We start from the raw sequence: 27382 nt of genomic DNA on the forward strand, positions 1-27382 counted from the left end.
TCAAGGTCAGAGGTCAAATATATGTGGCCCAAATCGCTTATTTTATGAATTCTTTTGCAATATTGAAGATAGCAACTTGATATTTGGCATGCATGTGTATTTCATGGAGCTGCACATTTTGAGTGGTGAAAGGTCAAGGTCATCCTTCAAAAGGTCAAGGTCATCCTTCAAGGTCAAACATCATATAGGGGGACATTGTGTTTCACAAACGCATCTTGTTCTCTGATACGTCTATAGTGAAATCTTGTTAACACCAGAAGAGGAATCTTAAGTCAAATCTTCATGAAACTTGCTCTGAAACTTTACTCTTGTACTAGGTCGATCAAGTTTGAAAATGACTCTGGTAAATTGAAAAACATCGTCGACAGGGAGATGGGTCCTTTTCTTAAAACGGCTATAGTGAAACCTCATTAACACTAGAAGTCACATTTTGACCAAAGCATCATGAAACTTTTTATGCTCCCCATATATATGTATGGGGAGCATATAGTTGCCAGTTTGTCCTTCCGCACTTCCGTACGGTCACACTTTTGTTACAGTTTCTCATAGCACCTTCAATACTTTACCAATCTCTTTCATATTTGGCATGTAGATACCTTGCATGGACCTCTACCTTTTGATGACGTTTGAGGTCACTGGGGTCATGGCCAAGGTCACCAAGGCTAATAATAGACTTTTGTTACAGTTTCTCATAGCACCTTCAATACTTTACCGATCTCTTTCATATTTGGCATGTAGATACCTATCATGGACCTCTACCTTTCGATGATGTTTGAGGTCACTGGGGTCAAGGTCACCAAGGCTTATAATAGACTTTTATTACAGTTTCTCATAGCACCTTCAATACTTTACCGATCTCTTTCATATTTGGCATGTAGATACCTTGCATGGATCTCTACCTTTTGATGACATTTGAGGTCAATTGGGTCAAGGTCAAGGTCACCAATGCTAATAATAGATTTTTCCGTCACACTTTTGTTACAGTTTCTCATAGCACCTTCAATACTTTATGGATCTCTTTCATATTTGGCATGTAGGTACCTTGCATTGACCTCTACCTTTTGATGATGTTTGAGGTCACTGGGGTCAAGGTCACCAAGGCTAATAATAGTCTTTGTTACAGTTTCTCATTGCACCTTCAATACTTTACCGATCTCGTTCATATTTGGCATGTAGCTACCTTGCATGGACCTCTACCTTTTGATGACATTTGAGGTCACTGGGGTCAAGGTCACCAAGGCTTATAATAGATTTTTCCGTCACACTTTTGTTACAGTTTCAAATAGCACCTTCAATACTTTACCGATCTCTTTCATATTTGGCATGTAGGTACCTTGCATGAACCTCTACCTTTTGATGAGATTTGTAGTCACTGGGGTCAAGGTCACCAAGGCTAATAATAGATTTTATCAAGGTCTTACTTTGGTTACAGTTTCTCATAGCGCCTTTAATATTTGACCAGAGCTCCAGAAAAAAATTTGGTCAAATTCTTATTTACTCCCTATTTTAAAAATTAATTCTTATTTTACACCCTATTTATAAAATTAATTTTTAACAATATATTACCAAATAATTGTTTATTCATTAGTTTTAACACATCAACAATTCAATATTTTGGTTTATAGTCTTGGAAAAGCCTGGCTTTTTTTCTCCGATTCTTGCTTTCCCATAATCGGACAGCATTTTCTGGCTCAAATGACCCCACATCTATCTTGCTTATCTGAATGTTGATCAGCACATTGAGGCTTTTTTGCCTTCCACGCTTCCATACACCGCTTCGGTCGGCCATTTTGATTATTTATGTAAAACGGTCACTGACACTTCGGCTAGGTCATAATGGCCTTATGGTCGCCGTTAAAGTCATACCAAAAACTATATTTAACATTTAATTTTAATGACATTTGGATAGGTATACAGTATATTACTTGCGCATAAAATTACGATAAGTGTAATTCAAAAGGTACAATAAACACTAATGACTCTCCTGCAATACTAGGAGAACAGAATCGAGACCGTTTGGCCTTTCGACCGTTCTTAGCTGTGGCTCTTCCTCACAGCAAACGCTTGAGTGACGTTGAATTAAAGTTGCAGTTTTAATTCAGCGCCTAGACAAGTCAGAACCAGGATAAAATGTTTACTGTATATAATTTGCTACTGAAAGTTTTACGCATGGTCGAAAATTTCGAATTCGTGTTTTATTTTTTCAATGCGTAACTTTACGCAAAGATTTCAAATCTAAATCGTTATTTAAAGGGGCCTTTTCACAGATTTTGGCATTTTTTTAACTTATTCATTAAATGCTTTATATTGATAAATGTAAACATTGGATCACAAAAGCTCCAGTAAAAAATCAAGAAAAAAAATAAAAAAAGGAAAAGAACATTGCCCGGAGCAGGTTTCGAACCAGTGACCCCTGGAGTCCTGCCAGAGTCCTGAAGTAAAAACGCTTTAGCCTACTGAGCTATTCCGCCGAGTACACATGCTTGACGTATTTTATACATTATATAAGCAATCTTCGTAGTTTCACAAAATTTAACGACAAAAACAGAACTCTCCAAATTATTCAATCGTTTCGCGTTGCAACGCTTTATAATTTTTAGGTTTTAAAATCGTCAAAAGATGCATATAATGGCTATATTAGAGCATGGTTAATGTTCAGTATTACTGTTTCCTCACTAATATCATAACTAAAACGAAAACTTACGAATCTGAAACAACTTTTTTCAATTTTGTCAATTTACCAAAGCGTGAAAAGATCCCTTTAAGAAATTTAATTCGTTTTTACGCCTTTACGCATGTTATCTGGAGCACTGTATTTGACCGATCTCTTATATATTTGGCATGTAGGTACCTTGCAAGGACCTATACCTTTTTATGAGGTTTGAGGTCACTGGGGTCAAGGCCACTGAGGCTAATATTAGATTTTCTCAAGGTCTCACTTTTTTCCACACAATTAACCCATATATCGACAAAGCATCATTGGGGAGCATCCATCAGTTTAACTGATATCCTTGTTAAGAGGAGTGGTTCCATTTTTCAGAAAGGAAAAGTTCGAAAATGGATGAGCAGCATTGACAAGAAATATCTTTAAAAAAGATATACGGCGTAAATAGATCAAGTATAGCGAATGTCTTTTTCTGTGCAGTTCTTAGCTGCATCACACGCAGTACGGGATGTTACGGGGAGTTTTCGCGGCTTATTTTACATTATAACATATTGCTGGTCATAAACCTATAGATACAAAACAGAAAACCAAAAGAAGAATGGAAGTGAAATTTAAACATATGAGTCAACCGGCCACACGAGAAGTATCCGTATTTATAGGCGCGTTCTTCGAACAAACCTGTTTTAGTGGTTTGTCGGGCATTGCTATTTGATTCGATTATTAACAGTATCAATTATCATCGTGCTAATGCTTAAAGTGATATTATGGGCATTTTGCACTGTTGAATTGAGCTGAAAAGAATTAACAGGTCAAAATAGTTAGTTAAAATGTGGTTACTGATTAATTATCTGCAACTCACCTTGCTACCAGTTGTTTATAAAAATATATTTTATATTCGATATTCTTACGTGACCCACCCAGTCCAGTAGTGCGTTCAGTTACAGCGAACTTTCGCTATAGTTCGCGAACGTTCGCGAACGTTCGCTATTGAACGCTCGGTTCGCCGCGAACCGAAGCGAACCGAAGCGAACCCTCTCGGGAGGTAGTACGCTAGCGAAACCAAGATGGCGGACAAGTAAGTTGTTGTACAGCGTTACTTCGATATTTTTTCATTTTTTGTTGTACATTAAATGAATTGAATTATAAACATAGTGTATTTTGTTGTTTAAGTACTTGGGTACCAAGTATGTACATACAGATTTGATAAAACATGAGCATTTTTGTTAATATTTGTCGAAAATCTTGTGCCGTTTGCATAGACGTAAAAATGGCGGGCGGCAAAGTTCAACTTTAAGTTAGAAGAAATATCTAAAAAAATGATTTTCCGAAAAAAAAAAGCCTGGATGAAAATTTAAATGCTTTGTTTTTAAAAATACTCAAATACGCTAGATAGGGGAGGGGATAAAATGTTCATTTATGGTCTCAGAAATTGATATCATATTCATAAAGTATCTCAAAATTAATCGCTTTAAAAATGTCTTGCTTTGCAAAAGTATATTAAGATTTACATTTGTTTAATCTAGCTCTGATTCAACTGTGTTTTCATCTGGATGGAAATGCCTCAACTTGACGTTTGAAGATGGCTCTACATCAACAGCTTCAGTCGAAGCCATTGTCTATAGGTCCATTATCACTGATAAAGGTGTGTAATAAAGAATATAATAAAATTGTAGAATTTGACATGGAAGGCTTTCGAAATAGTAAACAGATAGTAATTAGAATCGCTTAATTATTTGTTTCAATTTTATAATTGTGCTCGTTTATTTCACAATTGAATTTTCATGAAAAAAAAGTAATCGATAACACAAACATGTCATTCATCTTTTTCTATACACTTCAGACCCGCAGGCTATCCAGAGGCTACAGGAAGTCTGGACAGAAATACATGGTAAGGATGAAAACTAACATGTCTTGTCGAGCAATTACTTAAAAAATCTACAGAACTAAAAGCCACTTGCCAGAGCATGAAATATCTAATATTTACTGTAAATATGAAAATATTTAAACCAAAGCTGATAATTGTGTTACATATATACAATTATAAAGTTGTTGATATTGTCTTCTTGTCTATAAAATCAACGATGATATATGAAACAGAAAAGTCTTGAAACAACAAGAGTTAAACATAACTTGCCCTGACCCGAATTTTACTTGTCAGGGGCATTAGAACAACCTTAAATGTCGAGCCCTGTGTTATATTCATTTCAGACACAAAGAGATGTTTTTGTCTCATATTTAAGAATGTTAACATTAATATAATCATATATATGAATGCACTTTTTTACCATACTTTTCAGGTAACCAGACAATAGTGCAGATAGCAGCTGAGGAGAATGAAAATCAACAGTGTAACATTGCTGGTAAGTTAGTAAAGACTTATTATTTCTTGCCTTCCAGAGTTTTAACATCATATCAGCACCTTCTTTGTTTAAATTGGGATATTGATGTTTTTAAGTCAGCAATAGGTTGAAAAAGTGTGTTCACTCCGCGCCGTTCTTTTTCCTTCTAATTGTTGATTCCAGTGCTTAGGCCTTTGAAAATGTAAAAAGACTGGAATTGGGATTGTTAAAAGATGTAACAATAAACATAATTACTAAATAACTACACAATTAGTTTAATTCAGTTGCATTGAATGAATGCAGTGTATTATAATATAGTCATCTTAAGTAGCCACACAATATGTTATATTCAGATATGTTATGTTTAATTTGTTTATATTCAAAGTGATTTCTAAACTTTTTTGTAAATTAACATATATATAATAATGAGGTCAATGGTGTACTGTCATGTAAACTTTATGTATATTTATATAAGTGATTAATTATTTCATTATGAATTTTTTATTTTTTTTCCAGATACTGAGTCACAGGCAGAGACAAGTGACACAGAAATGCCTGTGGTGGATGAGTCAAAGGATGGTATGCAAAACTGCTAAATATGATATTAACTAGTGACTCAGTTTAAGGAGAACATTAGAAATTTTATTATTTTAAAGAAAAAGTTTGTTCTCACCATCAGATAATCCTAATGAGAAAAACAATTACGAGTTCTGTATTTTAAATATAGCAGGGCATTTGTATTCTATAGATGTACAGTAGTGTAGATGTTCCCCCAAAATGAAATTTAAACCTGGAGATGTCATTCCCCTTTGAGTAACATTGCGTAAAAATTATCCATCAAGTTTGTTTTCATTTTTGGTAACTTTCCCCATGCATGAAGGTTAGGGCCCGTTCCCCTGTGCATTAAAAATCACTTGCGAACTTTATAGATTTTACTGGATTTGGTTCCTTATGATATTTCAGGTAAATATGTCTTAGTATGAGGTAGTATCTTATTCATAGTTTATGTATACATTTAGGAATCAACTGGAAGCACGAAGGAGTCCTGTTATTGATTTCCCTTTATGAGGCACATAAAGAGAAATTCGCCTCGTCTGCAATTAGTAAGAAGGCAGTGTGGAATATGATTGCCACGAAAATGAAGGACCAAGGCTACAGTGTCACGGGGCATCAGTGTAGCGAGAAATTTAAGAGCCTGAAAAATAGGTACACTTAAATCAAATAAAATTGACTTTTCAGCATTATTTTTATAGGTACACATCTGGAGAATATGTTGGAAGTTTTCCCAAATAATGGATATATATGTGATACACAGCATAAAATTACATTTAACCATTACACAAAAAATCGATGTGCTCAAGTGATTTTTTGGATCATTTACCCAAACATCAATTTTGAAATTCCGCCTATTATTTAAGCTATGAAATTAAGATCCAGTGTTTTCATTAGAACTTGACTCATAACTCGGTACACGAAGGTTGAATACTTTAAGTAGAGTTAATGTTTAAATATAAATTTAAAAAAATGTAAAAAATGCTGGCATATATTTATGTTTTTATGATGAGATATATTAATGTCCCTCTTCGAATAAGAGGGGGTCTATTGTTTAGCACATATCAGTCCGTCCACCAAATGGTTTTCTGGATGATAATTCAAAAACGCTTAGGCCAAGGATCATGAAACTTCATAGGTTCATTGTTCATGACTGGTAGATTTTCACTGGGTCAAAGGTCACTGTCAAGGTCACATTTGGGGGCATATGTCTCCGTCTGCGTAACACTTATATTTATATATGTATCAAGTTATATCACTGTTACCGAAAATTAAATTTTAGGTACAAGGATAACAGAAAGAAGATGGCCAAGAGTGGTCGTGGACGAGTAACATGGCGTTACTATGACATAATGGAGGAGCTTCTTGCTGGAGATCCAGCGGTGGAACCACTGAAAGTGGTAGCATCTGCAAACTGTGCCAAAGGTATATTTTTTAAATGTTACATTTCACTATTTGATTTAAGTATATAGTGTATCTGCATTTAAAGTTTAATTAAATTCAAATGTCGCTCATTGTTTTCTGTTAACCAGAGGTTACTGGTTTTATTGTTTTGTAATATATCAGATGATGACAAGAATAAAATTAATAGCTTTTTTTTTATTCTATCGATAAATACGAGGCAAAATATTTTCTTAAGAAGGCTACATACCTCAATAAATTTCTTTTAATTCACGCATTCTCCCAAAATGAATCTTACACTGGGACATTTCGTTTCACTTTAAATAAAAAAAATCCCATTTTTTCACTCGCTGTTCTTCTGTCATATATTTGGGACTTGAGACTTTCCCCAACCCAAATGTCCAGAAAATGCATATTAACATATTATTGGCCATTTTGGGGAAAACTGCATCAAAGCTGATGAAATGGGAAATTGTCATTGATGCATTGTCAATGTGTATGATTTTGTGTAGTAAAATTTATACAAGTTACCATAGACACAGGTGATTAGGAATTATAACATTGAAATATATTTATATAAGGTTGCTTTGCTTTTCTTTTTGTGCCAGTATATTATTTGTTACACAGTTGAAATTGCCAGAATGACAAGTCATTGTGCTAATACAAGCTAAGTTTTGCTCAAATGTTTTGTCTACATTATATTTATTGCTTAATGGCACGCATTCATTTCAGACCCTGCAGCGAAGCCACCTCTGCCACCAAATGCGAAGCGGCCGCAGATATCAAGTCCTTCTGCTAATGCAGTTGCCATACGGGCTGCAAGCCCAACTGTGGCTGTTAGGTCAACAAGCCCAACTGTATCTGTTAGGTCGCCAAGCCCATCCTCTTCAAATGCAGGTTCACCAGCCCCTGACGAGACAGTTCCTGACACGGTCAGTCACACCCCTGTCGTTAAGCGCCGGCGGAAGAGTGGGGATGTCCCTGAATGGTTCAGGACTTTTGCCAATGATACTGCAAGACGCATGGATGCACTAGAGGCTTCAAGTGAGCGGATGATAAAAATTGCGGAGGAGCGCAATGACATTTTGCGAACCCTAGTGGACGTCCTAACAAAAAATTAATGTACTTGATTTTCATATGATCCAGCTGAGAATGTTATCAATTGTTGTTATGTATTGAAATACCCAGATGTGCCTTGTCTTCTTCTTAACAATTGGTAGTCATTTCTCCATATCACAAGCTTTCATTCAACTCTTTTGACTAGTCATCATGCTATTACACTAATGTGCTATCAATGAATACTGTGTACATAACTTTTGTATGTTACAAGTGAAATGTTTTAACTATTTTTGCTCTGTTTTGAAATAGCCTTCAATTTACTTGGACTCTTTTTGCAAGTCTTTTTAATGAAACATACCCAAATATTAATGGTACAAGTATAAGTATATGATGTACCTCAATTTTGTAATAGTCCTATATTGTAATAATGAGCCTTCAGCCCTTTTTAACTAGTCATGCATTGAATTGCTCTTATAATGAAGCTCTGTGTCAACTCTTACGTAGTCTAATTAAGTAACCATAGTGCAGCTATATTTCAACATTGAACTGTGTTTACTAGTCATATATTGAATTATATATGTGCCATTGTGTAGCTAAACGTGTTATGCTGTTGGTTTGAAATATACTAAAATTACTTTACAATGTGTTACTTTCTTTACATTTTTGATGCTTTATATAGTTTTTAGGGTGCAAGGAACATATATGATTTCTGTTTATTTTAATTAGAGAATTATACTGAGTATCAAATTTATTATACCCCCACTTAACGAAGTGTAGGGGAGGTATATAGGAACCCCCACTAAACAAAGTTTAGGGGGTATATAGGAGTGAGCTTGTCGGTCGGTCCGCTCTCCCACAAGTCTGTTCTCTAATTCAAGTAGTTTTCATCAGAGCTTCACCAAACTTGGTCAGAAGTTGTTTTTAAATAATGTCTAGGCCAAGTTCGAACATGGGTCATGGAAGGTAAAAAACTAGGTCATGGGGTCAGGTTTTATCAGAAAATTAGTGAACACAAGAAAGTTATTTTGATGCACACAGTATAAAATAAAATAAAACTATTTAACAACATAAATTTTTTGTTGTAATTTCACTGTTTATCACCAGTTAAACAAATGATGTCTGTACAGCAGGTGACATTTATTAAACGTTATCAAGTACTGGCCTCCTTGACTGCTGTGCTCCATGCAACCACAGCTCCAAGGCCCTTTTCCATCATAATCTGTCAGTTTTACCGTCGGATTCTTCTTTATTAACTTATTTGTCGGACGAAAAATCCAATCTTGAACAAAGCCATTCTTTAAATTACATTCTCTCTTCTGCTACGCCAAAATGTTTACATTGACGATACCGATTTTCGATAGAAGTCGTAAAAACATGATGTAAAGTTCTACGACACTGCAGAAAATCATTAACTCTTTCAGTGCTGGAACCGAATTTTGAAGGTCTTTGCAAACAGTTTGGATCCAGATGAGACGCCACAGAATGTGGCGTCTCATTTGGATCCAAACTGTTAGCTATTCTGATGGTATTCTTTGAAAAAAATTGAAGAAAATGCTCAATTTAGTAATTCAGCAGACATTTTAGCAGACTACAAATTTCCCAGCAAGCAAAGGGTTAATATTCATGACAACTTTACCAATGGAAACAAGCTATTTCTGCGGGAAGCTCTCCTTCGCGTCTTAAAATAGCGATGAATCATGTGAATGCTCCGCGTTTATTTATATACGCTAGTTTTGTTCCGATGTAAATAATGGATACAATAGTTATTTTACACATCAAGAGAAAAAGGTTTTCGGTTAGTTATAGTTATATGAATCAGTATAGATTTTGAATGTACGACCAGTCGGACAAGCTAGCCCACAGTTTTACTAGCCCGACCACCGATCTTACTGGACAATGTCTGTCGGACGTGCCTTAGTGTCGAACCCTGCTTAATATCAAGCTTATATCATTTCGTGTGAACTATTTTGTTCCTTTTAATGAAGCGCAATGATGAACAAATGTATTATGTTAGGAAATAAATAAGTTTTCTTGACAGTCGATATAGAAATATACAACAGTAATTTTTAGGCAATTGCATTAATTCATATATTTATAACACACGAACAATCGTTATCAAACAAGGGAACAATTAAAACAACAACAACAATGTGCGGGGCACATTAATATGTACAAAATATGCATTTGCAGGACATGATGCATTAAGTTATCTAGGAACTTCAATAAATAGTTGATCATTCAAAATAAGCACTAAACCAAGAGCCTAAATAAACTGTTCTAGAAATCCTGTTAACATTTTGTTACTCATCATATCAATGTGTCCGAGTCCTTTCCTTTGACAATGCTACAGCATAAAAGAGATCTCCCTTCTTTTTTCCGCCCCTCTAACGTTGACAGGACCAGCAGGTTGTTCGGGTTCTCCTTCATCCACTTGCACCTCCACCTCTGGATCGGACAACACATCTTCCAAATTTTCATTGTCCAAGATGAAGTTGTGCAGAACACAGCAAGCTGTAATAACTTCCGGTATTTTTTCTTGCTTCAGCATGTCTAAAGACTTCAGCCTCCTAAACTTTGCTTTCAACAGTCCGATTGCTCTTTCAACATCAACTCTGGTTGAAGAGTGCGCCTTGTTGAATTGTTTCTGCACACGATCTAAATGGCCATTGTCTCTGTATGGAGTAAGAAGGTGTGCAGACAGTGGATAGGCAGAATCCCCAAGGACATGGAATTCGTCTGGCAATTCTTCAATAAGTTGCTGAACCGGGCTGTTCCCATACACGCGTGCACCGACCCAGGCCAACCAGTATACGTGTCCAAAAACCGCAGGTTACTGTCGCACACCACTTGCAGTTGCATGCTGGATAATCCCTTCCTGTTAATGAAGGAGGCTCGAAACTCGGATATTGGAGCAGGAATGGGAATGTGGGTTCCGTCTACTGCACCGACAACTCCTGGAAATCCACATCGCACACGGAACCCCTCTGCTAGTGACAACATTTCCCTTCGTGCTTCTGGAAATTTTATGTACTTGTCCTTCAAGTTGGAGAGAGTCTGGCAGGTCTGTATTACAGTCAGGTGGAGTGTGCCTACAAATGATAGTGCATTTCAAGTTTCTTACAACTTTATTGAAGGAACAAAATATTTACATAAAACAACAAGAACGGAATACATATTAACAAAAATATGTTATTATCCATATGGTTTTCAAATCGCCAATGCGTCTTGTAAAAAATACCTGATTGCAAATAAATTAGTAAATGCCATACTTTGGTTAATTGAACCATCATTTGATTAAGTAAAATCGCAGTTTAACCTTTATTCTTGCAATTGTTACCATGAAAATGGACTTAAATGGACTATGGCACTTAAAAGGATTCAAAAGAAAAAGTCTTGAAAAAGAGTACAATTGAAATAATAAGCATATAATTATGGTTCATAATGAGTATAATTCACAGTAAAGGTATTAAAGCAATTTGATATTAAAATGATTCTATTAAAAGTTTTGGTTTGTTCGGCCCTTGAATTATTTACATGTTGAAAGCATTATTTTGAAAACCAAATGTCATTGCAATTAGGACACTTTATCTGCCATAAATGAAACAGCTCAGTTGGTTATGGCCCAGTCACATATAATTTCCTCTTATGACCTATCTGCCAAGTCTTAAATCATTAGGGTCTGCTTTTTACTTTTTAATAACTTCTTTTTATTTGAATTTTTCAGTATGTCTCAGTATGTATTGTTAATTGTTATATTTTGAACTGCAACATAAATGCATTGGAAAAGCCCATGTATATTGTTTTATTTAACAGATTTTAATCTAAAATCAGAAGCTAATGTTAGGTTGACTAGTCCCTTTAACTGAAATAATGACCTAGTAACCTTTTGTATCATTTATAGTTACACAATAATCATTCCTTGTGCTTAAAATACCTTTACTGATCCCAAATCGGTCAGCAACACTTCGGTAACATTCCTTGTTGCTAAGCATCCAAATTGTGGCCAACAATCTTGTGTTGACTGTCATTGACCTCTCCCTTTGCATTGAAGGAGCGACTTCCCTGCATAAAGCCTAAAATAAATAACGAAGGAAAAGTTGACATAAAAAATGTAATTAAATAAAGCTTCTTCAAAGCAGAAAGTTATTACAAACATATATTGTCACGAACATTAACTTAAATTAATCATAAATGCTGATGTTTATTTCAACACTTTATTATGTTAAAACATCACAATTAAGGTTAACAACTTGTTACAATCTATCAAGAGATATTTTTCAAAGTTGAATCAACACAATAACTGATGCATTTGAGTAATTTAATAAACCAACTGTGTACAATGTTTCGAAAACATATTCACTGCAACTACTTTTATAATGAATGATGTTCATGCTTCTGACTTGAGTTTATTGTTTCAGTTTCTAGTAATGATGCATTTAAAAATATATCAGAGAATGTAATTGATTTATTTACTTTACAAGCAAACTGAATACCTCAAAAGTTGATCTTTGCATTCTAAAATGCGACTTGAACTCCATATCTGAATATAAGTCCACCACATCTTCTACATAGCTTTGGACTCGAACTGGGGCAGTAGCATTGGACAGGAGCTGTGCGGCTGCTGCAAACAGAAATAAAACAGGCATTTTTATTTTCATTCATATAAAATACCTATTCACAAAACTATTATTACTTTTTAGTATACTTCATTACTTGTCAGTAAACCTTTACATAATACTTATAATTATTGTTATTAACTTATACTGCTCAAATAATTGAGTTGAAATGCTGAAAAAAATTATGCAAAATTTCACTCAGCAATATATTTTAAAATAAAATACAACCATATTCTAATGTTTTGAAAAATACAAAAATGAAATGACCAATTTATTGAATTATTTAAATTGCATTTTTATCTTCTTCTTTTAAATATTAAAATCATTCAAATTAAAATCTTTCACTTATCAAAGTTCTGAAATGTTAACATTTACGTATAAACGTAACTATCAAATATTCAAATAGTGCCATTGTCAAGTTGCAAATTGCAATGATCATGATGATGTAAACAGTGTTTTAAACATGTTAAATATCGAATACACATGTCTGCAATTAGCTATTTTTCACAAAAATCTCGTGTGTACCTGTAACGACATTGTTAACACCCGTAGCTACTTCAATATTCGCTTGAAAGTGCTCAATTTCAGTGTTATTAGCGATTTCTTCCATCAAAATCGCAATCAATTCTCTGGGAGCCGCCATCTTGAAACGTTCGCGCCAAACTTATCGTTCAATAAGACCGAATCGGAAACGAACGGTCGTGGGCGAACGTTCGCTGTAACTGAACGCACTGCTGTAAGCTGAAATGATCCGTAAAACAATTTCGTGTCTTTGTGTCGTATGAACAAATCTGCACTAAAACTAAATTTAGGTTCAACTCGTAAACGCATGATCAGTTGTCAAACGAAAGTACGGTTGATATTCAAATGCATCATTTTTCTCTTTCTGGTATATTGTTTTAGTATGATGATGCTGCATTAATTAATATAAGTGTATATGAAGTAGAAACATCAAAAATAATCAACGGTTGCAATAGACACCTATAAACTGTTACATGCTCATAATATCACTTTAGTACATTAGGCAATATGGACGAATAATTATTGTTAAATTTATCAACAATAATATTTATCATTGTATTGTTGAAAACACATTATGAATCTATTATTTACATACCATAATTATATTGCTGAATATCTTCATTTAACATATTTCTGGTCTAAAGAAAATTCCAGGTCACCTAGTTCACGGATAGCGTCTTTATTATATAACGATTATTTTACTGGCCGCCAACTCCGGTGATGACCTGTGTATAAACTCTGAATGTCCGCGAATTGACCCGATATACCTCGCGGGTTGAAATGCAATGCTTTAAAGTGAGGCCTCGCTTCCATTGCTCTTTATACTTTTACATGTTAACATGTTGACAGGAATAAGGAAGTAAGTACTAAATATGAGAACATAGCCTTTTAAGTATAAACGCTCTTGCGCTGGTAATAATCTGAAAATAAAAGGTGTACGCACAAACTGTATTGATGTCGAGAATTGAGTGTAAAACTGTTCTATCTATTAAGCCTTTTCATTCGAGATAAAATTGTTTCATACAGTAAAACAGTGTTACAAAGACGCGGATATGTTTCCAATGTTCTGGTGGTATACTCAAATCAGCCAATGGAATAAATGAAGTGTATTCATTCGTACCTAGCCGCGGGAAATTTTATTGGAATTTTATTGGACACTTACAAAGGTCAGGCTAAGGTGAAAAGCTGGCTTATGCAGCTTACGCCGAAAAAACATGGCCGTCTGGTGCCGGACTGTTATCTTTATATGATTATAGTGAATTATTGTCAACACTTCAGCAGTTACATATGTTGCGGCTTGTTTGCCCAATAATGATGAAACTTGCTAAGAACTTCAGTTTTTAGCTCACCTGATTGCTCAGGTGAGCTTTTATGACCGGTCTTTGTCCGTCGTCCGTCCGTCGTCCGTCTGCCACATTTGTTCGTAAACACTCTAGAGGCCACATTTATTGTCCGATCTTCATGAAACTTGGTCAGAAGATTTATCCCAATGATATCTCAATCGAGTTTGAAACTGGGTCATGCTGGGTCAAAAACTAGGTCACTAGGCCAAAAAAATAAAAACCTTGTAAACACTGTAGAAATCAAATTTTATGCCCAATCTTCATGTAACTGTGTCAAAATGTTTGCCTTAATGATATGTTGGTTGAGTTCAAAAGTGGTTCCGGTCCGTTGAAAAGCATGGCCGCCAGTGGGCGGGGCAGTTTTCCTTATTTGGCTATAGAGAAACCTTGTAAACACTCTAGAAGTCACAATTTTTGCCAAATCATCATGAAAGTTGGTCAAAACATTGGTTTTATTGATATGTCGGACGAGTTCGAAAATGGTCCAGATCGGTGAAAAAACATGGCCGCCAGTGGGCGGGGCATTTTTCTCTTTATGTATATAGTGAAAACACGTGAACACTCTAGAAGTCACATTGTTGGCCCAATTTTCATGAAATTTGGTCAAAATGTTTGCCTTAATGATATGTTGGTTGAGTTCAAAAGTGGTTTTGGTCCGATGAAAAACATGGCCGCCAGTGGGCGGGGCAGTTTTCCTAATTTGGCTATAGAAAAACCTTGTTAACACTATAGAAGTCACAATTTTTGCCCAATCATCATGAAAGTTGGTCAAAACATTGGTTTTATTGATATCTCGGACGAGTTTGAAAATGGTCCAGATCGGTGAAAAAACATGGCCGCCAGTGGACGGGGAATTTTTCTCTATAAGTATATAGTGAAAACATGTGAAAACTCTAGAAGTCACATTTTTGGCCCAATTTTTATGAAATTTGGTCAGAAAATTTGTTTCGTCGATACAAGAGTTGAGTTCGAAAATGGTTCCGGTCAGTTGAATAACATGGCTGCCGGGGGGGGGGGGCAGTTTTCGTATATTTATATAGTAAAAAAAGCTTGTGAACACTCTAGAACTCACATTATTTGCTCAATCATCATGAAACTTGGTGAAAAGATTGGTTTTATATATATCTCAGATGAGTTCGCAAATGGTCCCGATCGGTAAAAAAACATGGCCGCCAGGGGGGTGGGACAGTTTTCCTTATGTGACAAGAGAGAAACCTTGTGATCGAACACTTTAGAAGTCACATTTTTTGCCTAATCATCATGAAACTTAGTCAATACATTGGTTTTATTGATTTCTCGGACAAGTTGGAAAATGGCTCAGATCGGTGAAACAAACTTTTTAGCTCACCTGATTGCTCAGGTGAGGTTTTCGGATTGGTCTTTGTCCGCCGTTCGTAAACACTCTAGCATTCACATTTCTCAAGCAATCTTTATCAAAGTTGCTGAAAGATCTCCGTCAAGTTTGATAATGAGCAAAATCAATTAATTGATGCCATAATTATTGCCCTTAGATTGTTCAAATTTTCATTATATTATACATATCCTTATAAACACTATAGAGGTCACAATTTTGTTTCAGATTTTATGAATCTTGGTCATAATATTTATTTTTGTAAGCAAATTTTGATATTTGGTAAGGGGGTCAACTCAAAATATAGGTCACCAGGTCAAATCTTACAAAAACAAAAACACTCCATACGCCAGTGTTTTGGTTCAATAATGATGAAACTTGACCAGGATGTTTTTCTGGACAATATCTAGGTAAAGTTTTACATTTGGTAAAGATTGAATAAACCGACTCCTCTCAGTTGAGCGAACTAGGGCCATCTTGGCCCTCTTGTTATAATATATTGAGCGAGTTATAAAATTAAATGTTTCCTTTCGGGTCTCCGGGTGAGCAACCTGTTGTCCTCTTGTTGAACGTTAACTGTCTGTACTATTAGTATTATTACTCTAAACTTTATAGACACATATTATTTAAAATATACATATCTAAAACTGCAACGCCCAGATGAGTCACAGTTTGGTATGTATAATTGTATATTTATCTTCTTCTTGGTTTCGTTAAATCATGACACCGTGGTCACAACTGGCCGAGGTCCAACTAATTTATATGGACATTTACGACAAAATAACTTAAAACAATCCTCTGAATCCACAAGGCCTCAAATTTCATTGCTTTATAAGTCACAGTGCGTCGTTTTTCGCTACAAACATAACATAATGCCCATAGGGTCAACTCTTGCCAAGGGTTCGATGTTTCAATGTTATAATATTACTGTATGCGGCGTCCAGGGGTATTCGTCACTAATGTCACAAGCTCTAATTCACGCAGTCTATGTACACGTAAAGGTCTACCAAATCATTGCATTGGATAAAGTTTTAAAGGACAATCGATACAAATAATGGCAAATGCATATTATTGTTTACAAGGCAAGTTGGGAATTAGCAATAACACACCAACATTTGTCCCATCATAACAACTCCCCGCTATATATGGCCATCTAGGTCGATGTGCACTTATGTAACGGTTGTTTAGAGAATAAAGGAAGTAAATAATAAACAATATATGAACACCAAACAAAGTGTTCGCAGTCAGACATATTTCCAGGTGTTTATTGCTTTGCATGTAACAACGACAACACATCGAATATGATTTGAATGCAATCGTGGTTTATTTCCAATTCATATTCATCCATATTTACCTCCCACTTTGGCAAGCTAGATCGGTCAATTGCTGCTTGAAAGTTTGAAGAAGTTCAAAGGTGTCTACAGTCAATACTTTGTGGTTCGAAGCTATCGCTGCCAGTTCGCTGCTGTCAACACGTGGGCCGATCCCAACGGACAGAACCTGAGCAATCTTCTGAAGCTCGTGTGCCTCGCTACGTGTAGCATTTGTATCGTCCGAGCGACCATCTGTGATAACAATTACGAAATTTTGAGCGTTGGGGCGTGCGCCATGTTTTGTTTGAAGGTTGTTCTCGCGTACTTGTTGCAAAGCGCCGGAGGTGTTCGTTCCTTGGCCAAGATAGGTGATGTTATTGCGGATTGCTTGCAAAACCTCTTGTCTAGTTAAATGGTCGTTGAAGTAGAAAATGTTCTGGACGTCAGTGGAGTAAGTGACGACACTGAACTGGACGCTGTTAACGCCGATTGAGAACTGGGCGGCAAAGTTGTAGACAAAGTCAACTTGCTTTTTGAAATTTTCGGCGCCTTCGCTGTCGGAAGAGTCCAGAACGAAGACGATGTCCGCTGGTTTAAGACCACAGGCTATAAAATATAGCACATAACGCTGGATTTGTAAGTTATGGTGTAAAATGTAACATTTTGTACACCTTACGTATTGCGCACAATACATGTTAACATGTTTATTCCAGAACATTTGCTCAATGGCAATATTAGATACTTTAGAACATTTGTAGGTTGATTCACCAACCTGCTCTTGTCGTAGTGGGCGGCAAAGTTGTGGTCACTAAAATACAAAACAGATTTTACGTATGTCACATAATTAACTATATTCACAATTAGCGGCTTTCATTGTGTCAATATATCACCACCAGTATCTATATAAATACTAAAGTAAAACGTCTTCTGTTTATGTCTTCTCGTTAATCGACATTACTATTCGAGGGAAGTAAAAGCAGAGTTAATTGGAGCCTCGTTCTAGGAAATATGGGCTTAATGCACGTGGGTAGTGTCGTCCCAGATTAGCCTGTGCAGTCTGCATATGCTTATCGGGTACGGCATTTTTCTCGTTCATATAATTTTTCGTATGAAGGGTCTCTTCTAAATGAAAATCCAGTGTAAACAAAAATGTCGCCCCTGATTGACCTGTGCGGACTTCACAGGCTTATCTTTGACGACTCCTTGCGCACATTCAAAGTTTCCCCAGAAACGGCTCATTGGATGATTCTGAGCAAAGAATCATGCTCAGAATTATAAGAAGGTTACGTTAGGTTATCGTATAGACAGGTGGTTAGCGTGTGGCTATGGTATTGATTAGTAAAAACATCATTTTGAATGAAAATACTAAAATTTTAACGAAAAATCAACTTTTCTGAAAAAATTCACTATCGAATATATATATATATACATATATACATATATATATATATATATATATATATATATATATATATACCCACATTTTGTTGTGGTTTTCGTAGTTGTAGTTGTGGGTTTCGTCGTTGTAGTTGTGGGTTTCGTCGTTGTAGTTGTGGGCTTCGTCGTTGTAGTTGTGGGTCTCGTAGTTGTAGTTGAAGTTGTGGTTGTTGTCGTAGTAATCAATGCCTCTACAATACGAAACAAAAATGCAACGTATTTAAGCCGATTGAAAATTTCAAAATATGCGGAATTGATGGAATTTAAATGAAACTGAAGCTACGAACTTTTAATACATAATTCACATTGTGGTCAAGTAAATGCAAACTGGATAAAAGTATATGAATAAAAAATACAGAGTGATAACAGGATTTACTTGCGCAGATTTTGTTGACCACTTCTTGGTGAATGGACGCGAGATCGTGAAATCTGTCTACTTCGAACACGTGATCAGGAGCTGTTGCTATGAAGCGAAGCTCCTGACTGTCAACGTTAGGGCCAATCCCGATGGCGAATACGTCTACACCAGCCCTAAACATTGCAGACACATGATAAAAATTATACAGCGCACAGTTTTAAGATTTACTAGTATTTTGAATTTTACATTTTATATAGTTGTTATAGTTAGACATCAAGAATAAAGATCTGGATTACACACTTATTAGACCCAGAAATGCAAACCGCAGTCAAATACTAATGCTACGACAACAACAACATCATCAGCAACAACAACAGCAAATACAATAACTGTGCATTTTACTACTACTACTACTACTACTACTACTACTACTACTACTACTACTACTACTACTATGACTTCGACTACTACTACTACTACTACTACTACTACTACTACCACTACCACTACCACCACCACCACCACCACCACCACCACCACCACCACCACCACCACCACCACCACCACCACCACCACCACCACCACTACCACCACTATTACTACTACTACTACTACCACTAAAACTACTACTACTACAAGTATTATTATTATTATTTTCATAGTACTCAGAATACTCAAGCAGACCTCTGCACTGCTGATGCAGACTGTCTTGTCAAGTCAGGTTCTGTCGACCGACCGTCAGTTAGGAGTATCATGACTTTGTTGGCGCCTTGTCGAGGTGGGTTGGTAAGTTCAGAAAAACCATGATTTATGCCCAAATTTGTCATTGTTTCACCGTCCCTATAGGTAAATCACATCAAAACTTACAAGTAACGATATGATGTACTTCACCATGTTCATGTAGATATTAATGAATAAATGCGACATATAATAAAAATTCAAACTAACATGTATAAAGAGAAGGACATAAGTTAATTAATGACAACAGCACCTTGATCACCCCCGGAAACCCGATATGCTGTGAAAAGTTGGATGTGCTTGGAAAAGTTGTCGATACATTTTGCTGAATTTCGGTAGGGTAAGTTAATCCAGTTCTATAATTTTTTAAAGGCATTTTTGAATTAAAATATATGTTGGTATATGCAAAGGAGGTATTAGAATGTATGTTAGAAAAATCCTGGTTATTATTATTCAGGATTTATTGAAATATGGCTATTTGAAGTCGAAGATGCATAGATTTGTCCCATATTTAGCAGTTTATTTACAAATTTCTTTAAAGGTATGCCAGTGAAAAAGTTTTTGCACCGAAAATTATATTAACCAATATCCCCGAGTAACATATCCGCCAGGGTTTCTTTAAAAAATCGTATTGGTGGAGAAATTCGACTTTACATTCAACATGTTGATGAAAAAATGATATGACCCGGTGCAGTGCCAAAGTTGTAAAGATATGACAGGAGTGCAGTTCATTTACAAACTTTAAAGCTCGCTAATACAGCTGATTTATGCCCACACTGATGCATTTTAGATCATTTTCATTGAACGTTGAGGTTTCATAATTATATCCGTTCTGAAGCTAAGTTAACTGCCAGGTTATTTGTATCTTTTGTTGTTTCTTTTATTATTTGAAAATCATTGTAAATGTAAAGCAATTGATTCATACCAGTAAAACTATACGTCAGTTAGGCAATCTAAACATTTATATTAATATTTTCTGTCTTGTTTTGATCACGACGCATTATACTCAAAGGCATATACTCTCAATATGCGTTTTACGCTCAAATGGAAAGTACGCCCTAGTTTTAAATGTTATATTTTGCTGAAATCTTGCTGAATATATTCCTTCAAGGCTTGGGGCTTCAGCAGATGAGAACTGCGTGTTACCTATGCAAATACACATAAGAAGGAGGCGTGGATGGGGTTTTGAAAATACATGTTTACATTTTGCATATATCATTACCGACAAGAACGACAAGAAACAGACAATGACACACGTGAATTGTCGGAGATGTTTGCAAAGCTGTCAGCTTTAAGTCATGTATCATTGATCCAAATTTAGTTCAGATTTATGAAAGTCTTCCCATAATTGGAACTATAGGCAGAAAATATAAATATAAATGCTTAGATTGCCTAACTGACGTATATTGTTACCTGTATGAATCAATTGCTTTACATTTACAATGATTGTCAAACAATGAAAAAAAAACAAAAGATACAAATAAGTTGGCAATTAACTCAGCTTCAGAACGTATATAATTATGAAACCTCAAAGTTCAACGAAAATTATCTATGATTCATCAGAGTGGACATAACTCAGCTGTAATAGTGAGCTTTTAAAGTTATATATGAACTGCAATCCTGTCATATCTTGAAATCTTTGGCACTGTACCGGGTCATATCATTTTTTCATCAACATGTTGAATGTAAAGTCGAATTTCTCCACCAATACGATTTTTTAAGAAACCCTGGCGGATATGTTACTCGGGGATATTGGTTGATATAATTTTCGGTGCAAAAACATTTTCACTGGCGAATTTAAAGAAATTTGTAAATAAAGTGCTAAATAGGGGACAAATCCCTGCATCGTTGACTTCAAATAGCCATATTTCAATAAATCCTGTATAATAATAACCAGGCTTTTTCTAACATACATTCTAATACCTCCTTTGCATATACCAAAAATATTTTAATTCAAAAATGCATTTAAACAATTATGGAACTGGATTTACTAACCCTACCGAAATTCAGCAAAATGTATCGACAACTTTTCCAAGCACATCCAACTTTTCGCAGCATATCGGGTTTCCGGGGGTGTTGATTAGTAAATATAAATTGATTCATTCACCTCAAAGACAATTAACTATTTAGGCTAAATGTAAGATATTTAAAGATTTTCATGGTTACCTGTATGGTATTTTCATAATGTTTTGAAGGAGCGCCGTTTTGTCGTTGAACGAATTTAGATGTATTTCACCGAGGGACGTCGTGGAAAACGTTACAACACAAATCCTTGTTTTCGACGATCCTTCTATTGAGAATTCGTTGACAACCATCTTGACAAATTCGAGTTGTTGATGAAAGTTTCCGGAACCCTCTGAACCCGAAGAATCAAGAATAAAACACACGTCCGACAGATCGTTGCAAGCTGAAAAGATTGAACATTTTGTTATGATTTAATTTATTATCTCATGTAATATTTTATTTTATTTTTTATCTAGGCCAATTATTATTAATTCTTCAAACGGATCTTCAATAACACAAACTGATTAGCAAATTCGAGATTTGCAATGAATCAAAATGATTTAAAAATATTGGGATAAATTGCGACTCCAATAAAATTATCAGGAAAGAAATTATTGTTACAATTATTTTAGACTTAGTCTGGTATCTAAGAGACCGATTGCCTACATAATTCTACTTGTGTACTGAGTGTCTAATAAACCAACAGAATATTCATTCAGTGTTATTTTTAACCCTTTCCCATTCAGAAGCAAAGTGAATATGACTATGTGCAAACAGCATAAAACCAGAACAGCCAGCGAGTAACTCGCAGTCTGTTAAGGTTTTATGCTGTTTGCTGCTTATCAGTAGCTAAGGGTTGGAAATGAAGCCTTTTAAACCTGAATCTAGTAAGAAAGGTCTTTAATTAAATTTAACTTTCTATGGGACTACAAAAATAGTCATTAAAATACGTAAAAAATACGTATCTATGTGGTTAAGGGTTAAGAATAAGTAACAACGTGGTAAAGGGTTAAAAACACGTGCCTAAGTGGTAAAGGGTCAAGATAGCTTACTGTTACAGGTTAAAGATAGCCAACTGTTACAGGTTTAAGATAGCTTACTGTTACAGGTTTGAGATAGCTTACTGTTACAGATTTAGGATAGATTACTGTTACAGGTTTAAGATAACGTACTGTTACAGGTTTAGGATAACTTACTGTTACAGGTTAAGGATAGCTTACTGTTACAGGTTTAAGATAGCTTACTGTTACAGGTTTAAGATAGCTTACTGTTACAGGTTTGAGATAGCTTACTGTTACAGATTAAGGATAGATTACTGTTACAGGTTTAAGATAGCTTACGGTTACAGGTTTAGGATAACGTACTGTTACAGGTTAAGGATAACTTACTGTTACAGGTTAAGGATAGCTTACTGTTACAGGTTTAAGATAGCTTACTGTCACAGGTTTTCTGAGTAAGCTCTACTTTGATTGAATTTAATGCGTCGAAGGTTGCGACACGAATTGTGTGGTTTGCATCGCTAGCGATAGCACGGAGTTCGTTGTCATCAACAGCGTTCCCAATGCCGATGGCAACCACTGTCACTCGTGGATCTTTCTAGTGAAATCGAAATGCTCGAGATTGTAAATATATGTGGTCGAGAAGTAAAACAAAAACGCGAACAATTCATATATGCCTCCTACACATTTGAGCTGATGTTATTATTTTTTATGTTTTTCCTATAAACATTCGACACAAAAGTGCATCTAAAACTATAAGAAAAGAAAACGCTATAATTTTTTCATCAAACGTTTCAAAAAATTAGAGAGCTATTAAAGACAGGTACTGACAAATTAAATTATTTTGAATGATACCTTTTACACGTATTTTCACTATGTTAAATGTACTGAATTCTTTTTTAACACCCGTGATCAGTATGATAATTTATCCATAACAGCCTAACAAGGTTATCATCTTTCTTGAAACGATAACGCATGTTATTTTTCAATTGTAAATACTTTTAAGAAACGAGTTAACTAGGACGAGAAAATGGAACGGCACCGAATCTTATAACTCAAATCTGAACTATATATGAGCCGCGCTATTGGAAAACCAGGCTTAAAGGTTTTTCCCGGATTAGCATGTGCAGTCCAGACAGGCTAATCAGGGACGACACTTTCCGCCTTTCCTGGATTTTCGTATAGAAGAGACTTCACTTAAACGAGAATTTCTATTGAAAGTAACCTCCCTGATTATGGGACGATACTTAACCCACAATGATTTAACCCTGTTTTTCCAGAGTGACGCTCATATTTATATGAGTCGTGTTCTGAGACAACTGGGCAAAATGCATGTGCGTAAAGTGTCGTCCCAGATTAGCCTGTGCAGTCCGCACAGGCTAATCAGGGACGACACTTTCACCTTTTATGACATTTTTCGTTGAAATGAAGTCTCTTCTTAGCAAAAATCCAATTTAGGCGGAAAGTGTCGTTCCTGATTAGGCTGTGCGGACTGCACAGGCTAATCTGGGACGACACTTTACGCACATGCATTATGCCCAGTTTTCTCAGAACGCGACTCATATGTACCTTTAATTGCATTGCCGCACTCTTTGTCGCTTCTTCTTCCAGGGACCGTCCATCCGTAAGAACAAACACTATTTTTGAAACGTTCCTTTCGGCGCCGTTACTAGGCAACAAACTCTGTAGACGCACGTGGTCGAGTGCTAGAAAAATATTTGAAATGTTGAAATGTTAACTGCAATAACACAAACAATTAAGACTTATCTCTTGCGTTTAAACTCATGAAACTGGAGATTACATTAATTGATTTTAAATACTCGACGGTTAATCCATTATTTAGATGATGAGGCAATCTCTAAACAAACTAACCTAAATGAGTATTCGTCTCCCCATTTGGATAATGCGCTTGTCCGATTGCACGTAGGAGAGTGGTGTTATCGTAATACCTGTTCAGGTAGAACTCATTGTTCACGGTGGTAGCGAAGGTTACCAAGGAAACGCGAGTTTTGTTTTGTCCGATTTCAAATTGGTTCGTGAAGTTCGAAACGAAGTTCAATTGCTTTTTGAAATTGTCCTCACCTTCGCTGCCGGAGCCATCAAGGACGAAGATCATATCCGTGGGTTTGAACGGACATGCTGCAAACATGAATTTGTTCAGACGATAAAAATACAGACGATCAAATTGGATGTGAGAGCATGGAACGACAACTCTGCGTGGAGATTGATGAACACACATCATCTTTCTATACAGTTATGGACGCTCAATCGGTCGTTAACGGCTTAAAGGTTCTACTAGAAGTACCCCGTGTATTCTTAAGTATACTACAATATACCCCGGGTACAAAAATACGCTTAACGGCACCAGCCATACTCCGGGTACTCTTAAGTGTATTGTCCGTAACCCTTTGTAGTATACTGAAGAGTACCCGGGGTACTTTTGTGAAGTACTGAAGCCGACAATAACCAATCGTGTGTTATTGACGCGTTTGGCATTTAATATAATTATACACCGGTAGCATGTTATATTGACCGATGCAGTAACCAAGGTCAGTATTACATTTTACCTGTGAATGCCACATCATTTTCTATGGCCCACCTATCTATAAGAGTTCTTAAATATGATCAGGTATGTACAACATTTTAAGGCAAATAAATCTAACAATATATGTATTCAGTACCTTTGTCCAATTCAAGAAATTTGTGAACCAAATGCTGATGTAATCTGCGGACGGTGTCGTGTAACGGTAGACCACGTCACACCTAGCATAACAAGTCTTAATGTTCGACTAGTAAAACATTATTTATAACAGTGAATAACAATAAAATCAAGCTTTAAGATGTATAATAATAATGCAATGCGTACCTTTATCCAATGCAAATGCAGAGCTGAAACTAACCAGCAAAAGCAACAATGCAAGCATTTGTGAAAAATCAAAGAATATGTCTGCGAATAGCTTAGACCCGAATAATTGCTATTTATATGCGTCTATTCGACCTATAGACCTTTCCTTAAGGCAATCCAGGACAGTACTAAATTTAAGATATTCTAGATCTATGGTCAAATGCGATAAACTCAAAACTCATCACACATGTCCAAAACCAAATTGAAGGACACGAGGCTGTGATTTTATCTCTACATAATAGTGCACCAAACACAATGTCGTTCCCACTAACAGCCAGTCATGCCGAGCAAATATGAATTTTAATTAAGTTAGTTTTTTACAAATAGTATGTGTATTTGTGTGATACGAACTTTGCAGACGTCCGTTTGTCTTATTTTGAGAGAATTATAACTTTAAGTACCATACGTAGATATATACCCATCGTTGTTAAAATAAAAACTATCATTAAGAATATAAGGTTGCATCAAATCGATATTTCTTGAATAAAAGTATTGTGCTGCCTATTTTGTATTGTTTCTTCACAATATTATTACCAGCGTCATACGAAATTGGGTCTTATGCAATATGCGACCTGTGTAGCTCCACACCAGCCTGTGAAAGGCGCAGTATGGTTAGGAGCAACGCTGTCCGCTATAATGTCACTCATTGTATCTTGGTCTCATTAGCAGACTCCTTAGTTTCTGACCAGACTGCGTGAGTGCGCAGGCTGACAGGCTGGTCTGGGTCTACACTGGCCGATTTGTTATATAAGACGGAATTTTGCCAGAAGACTTGTTCACATTAAATACGTTATGTATGTTAACCATTATGTAAAAGCAATAGTGGTAAGCATTCGGATTTCCTAAAAGATTCATCCATGTATGAATATATGAAAAACTGTAAACTTTTGAAAACGAGTCAATAGGCATTACATATTGGAGCGTCGATGCGTTTAGTTCATTATATATCTAGCATTGTACAACACATTGTGCTATAAAACATCGCTAGCTCCTGTGCTGATCATGGTTTGATAAATGCCTTGAATCAAAATATTTAATTCCAGACCGGATCCCGCATTCACCAATCAGTTCTTATAATTAATTTAACCCATTTATGCATTAGCGTTTAGAAAAAGGCCTTGGCAAACAGCGTAGACCCAGATGAGACATCAGGGCCTTGGCAAACAGCGTAGACGCAGATGAGACATCAGGGTCTGCGCTGTTTGCTTTAAGGAATTTCTGTAAGAAATATTCTAAATATAGAAATAAATATACTAGACATCCATACTTTTGGAAATAAATTGATCCAATTTAGAAGGATGGGTGAGTCCACTAGGCATAAATGGGTTAAGAATAAAGAATACCGGTAGACTTAAAGCCTAATAATATTTGAATACATGCAGACAACAAGTACTATTTATGCTATAAAGAATTTGTTCTTATTGGATAAATATAATTGTGTATTTAAAATAGTTAAACTTCATATTGAATGAACGACACACAGGTTTCTACTGGTTTTGTAAAAAAAATCAGATAAAAAAATTTCTATATAGCCGCCATATGTTGAAATTTCGTCTGAATGTCACTTAGATGCAAACTTTATGAACTTGCGATTGTCATTTTGAGGGCAAAACCGAAAACATGTGTGAACGGTCGTGGCATATAACATGTGGCAGGAACACCGAATTTCCAATCTCACAATGTAAATTATTATATTGATATTGTACGATATTGGCACTGTCGTAAATCACGGGCGCCACCTCTTTTTGTGATTCATTAATAAATGAGACAATGCTATGTCC

At 35.8% G+C, this 27382-nt stretch overlaps 4 protein-coding genes across 6 annotated transcripts in view; 1 reads left to right on the forward strand and 3 right to left on the reverse strand.

Annotated features, from left to right (window-relative positions):
* Positions 1 to 27382, reverse strand: part of LOC127876045 (PDZ domain-containing protein 11-like) — a 180861-nt gene that overhangs the window by 51295 nt on the left and 102184 nt on the right. The window lies entirely within an intron of this gene.
* On the forward strand, positions 3588 to 9037 carry LOC127876041 (uncharacterized). Its single transcript, XM_052420894.1, has 7 exons — positions 3588 to 4307; positions 4506 to 4553; positions 4963 to 5025; positions 5521 to 5583; positions 6024 to 6210; positions 6839 to 6981; positions 7690 to 9037. Exons 4-7 carry the CDS (start codon positions 5556 to 5558, stop codon positions 8076 to 8078), a joined length of 747 nt encoding a protein of 248 aa, XP_052276854.1. The 5' UTR covers positions 3588 to 4307; positions 4506 to 4553; positions 4963 to 5025; positions 5521 to 5555; the 3' UTR covers positions 8079 to 9037.
* On the reverse strand, positions 10077 to 13359 carry LOC127876038 (putative nuclease HARBI1). Of its 2 annotated transcripts, none has more exons than XM_052420889.1 (4): positions 13173 to 13359; positions 12510 to 12640; positions 11951 to 12089; positions 10077 to 11105 (listed from the first exon to the last, which is right to left on the reverse strand). In XM_052420889.1, the coding sequence occupies exons 1-4, from the start codon at positions 13273 to 13275 to the stop codon at positions 10672 to 10674; spliced, it is 807 nt and encodes a 268-aa protein (XP_052276849.1). In that variant the 5' UTR covers positions 13276 to 13359; the 3' UTR covers positions 10077 to 10671. The 2 variants fall into 2 exon arrangements, with proteins under 2 accessions (XP_052276849.1, XP_052276848.1); XM_052420888.1 differs by having other exon boundaries at positions 12510 to 12637; positions 13158 to 13359.
* Positions 17098 to 25730, reverse strand: LOC127876031 (collagen alpha-1(XIV) chain-like). Of its 2 annotated transcripts, XM_052420878.1 has the most exons (11): positions 25563 to 25730; positions 24569 to 24835; positions 24266 to 24402; positions 23135 to 23294; positions 21861 to 22101; positions 19641 to 19796; positions 18975 to 19129; positions 18705 to 18789; positions 18643 to 18662; positions 17934 to 17969; positions 17098 to 17767 (listed from the first exon to the last, which is right to left on the reverse strand). In XM_052420878.1, the coding sequence occupies exons 1-11, from the start codon at positions 25618 to 25620 to the stop codon at positions 17199 to 17201; spliced, it is 1884 nt and encodes a 627-aa protein (XP_052276838.1). In that variant the 5' UTR covers positions 25621 to 25730; the 3' UTR covers positions 17098 to 17198. The 2 variants fall into 2 exon arrangements, with proteins under 2 accessions (XP_052276838.1, XP_052276837.1); XM_052420877.1 differs by having other exon boundaries at positions 18643 to 18789.

Source organism: Dreissena polymorpha, chromosome 4 (assembly GCF_020536995.1).
Source record: "Dreissena polymorpha isolate Duluth1 chromosome 4, UMN_Dpol_1.0, whole genome shotgun sequence".
Classification (NCBI taxonomy): domain Eukaryota; kingdom Metazoa; phylum Mollusca; class Bivalvia; order Myida; family Dreissenidae; genus Dreissena; species Dreissena polymorpha.

Coding starts and splice junctions, on each gene's coding strand:
- LOC127876031 (XM_052420877.1), bottom strand. CDS start 25,620: ATGCTTGCATTGTTGCTTTTGCTGGTTAGTTTCAGCTCTGCATTTGCA. Junction 23,295..24,265: donor GTGCGGCAATGCAATTAAAG/GTACATATGAGT, acceptor CGATTTCACTAG/AAAGATCCACGAGTGACAGT. Junction 17,970..18,642: donor TACGAAAACCACAACAAAAT/GTGGGTATATAT, acceptor TTTGTATTTTAG/TGACCACAACTTTGCCGCCC.
- LOC127876041 (XM_052420894.1), top strand. CDS start 5,556: ATGCCTGTGGTGGATGAGTCAAAGGATG. Junction 5,584..6,023: donor GGTGGATGAGTCAAAGGATG/GTATGCAAAACT, acceptor GTATACATTTAG/GAATCAACTGGAAGCACGAA. Junction 6,211..6,838: donor TTTAAGAGCCTGAAAAATAG/GTACACTTAAAT, acceptor ATTAAATTTTAG/GTACAAGGATAACAGAAAGA.
- LOC127876038 (XM_052420888.1), bottom strand. CDS start 13,275: ATGGCGGCTCCCAGAGAATTGATTGCGATTTTGATGGAAGAAATCGCT. Junction 12,638..13,157: donor TGTTAACAATGTCGTTACAG/GTACACACGAGA, acceptor TTCTGTTTGCAG/CAGCCGCACAGCTCCTGTCC. Junction 11,106..11,950: donor CCGATTTGGGATCAGTAAAG/GTATTTTAAGCA, acceptor TATCATTTGTAG/GCACACTCCACCTGACTGTA.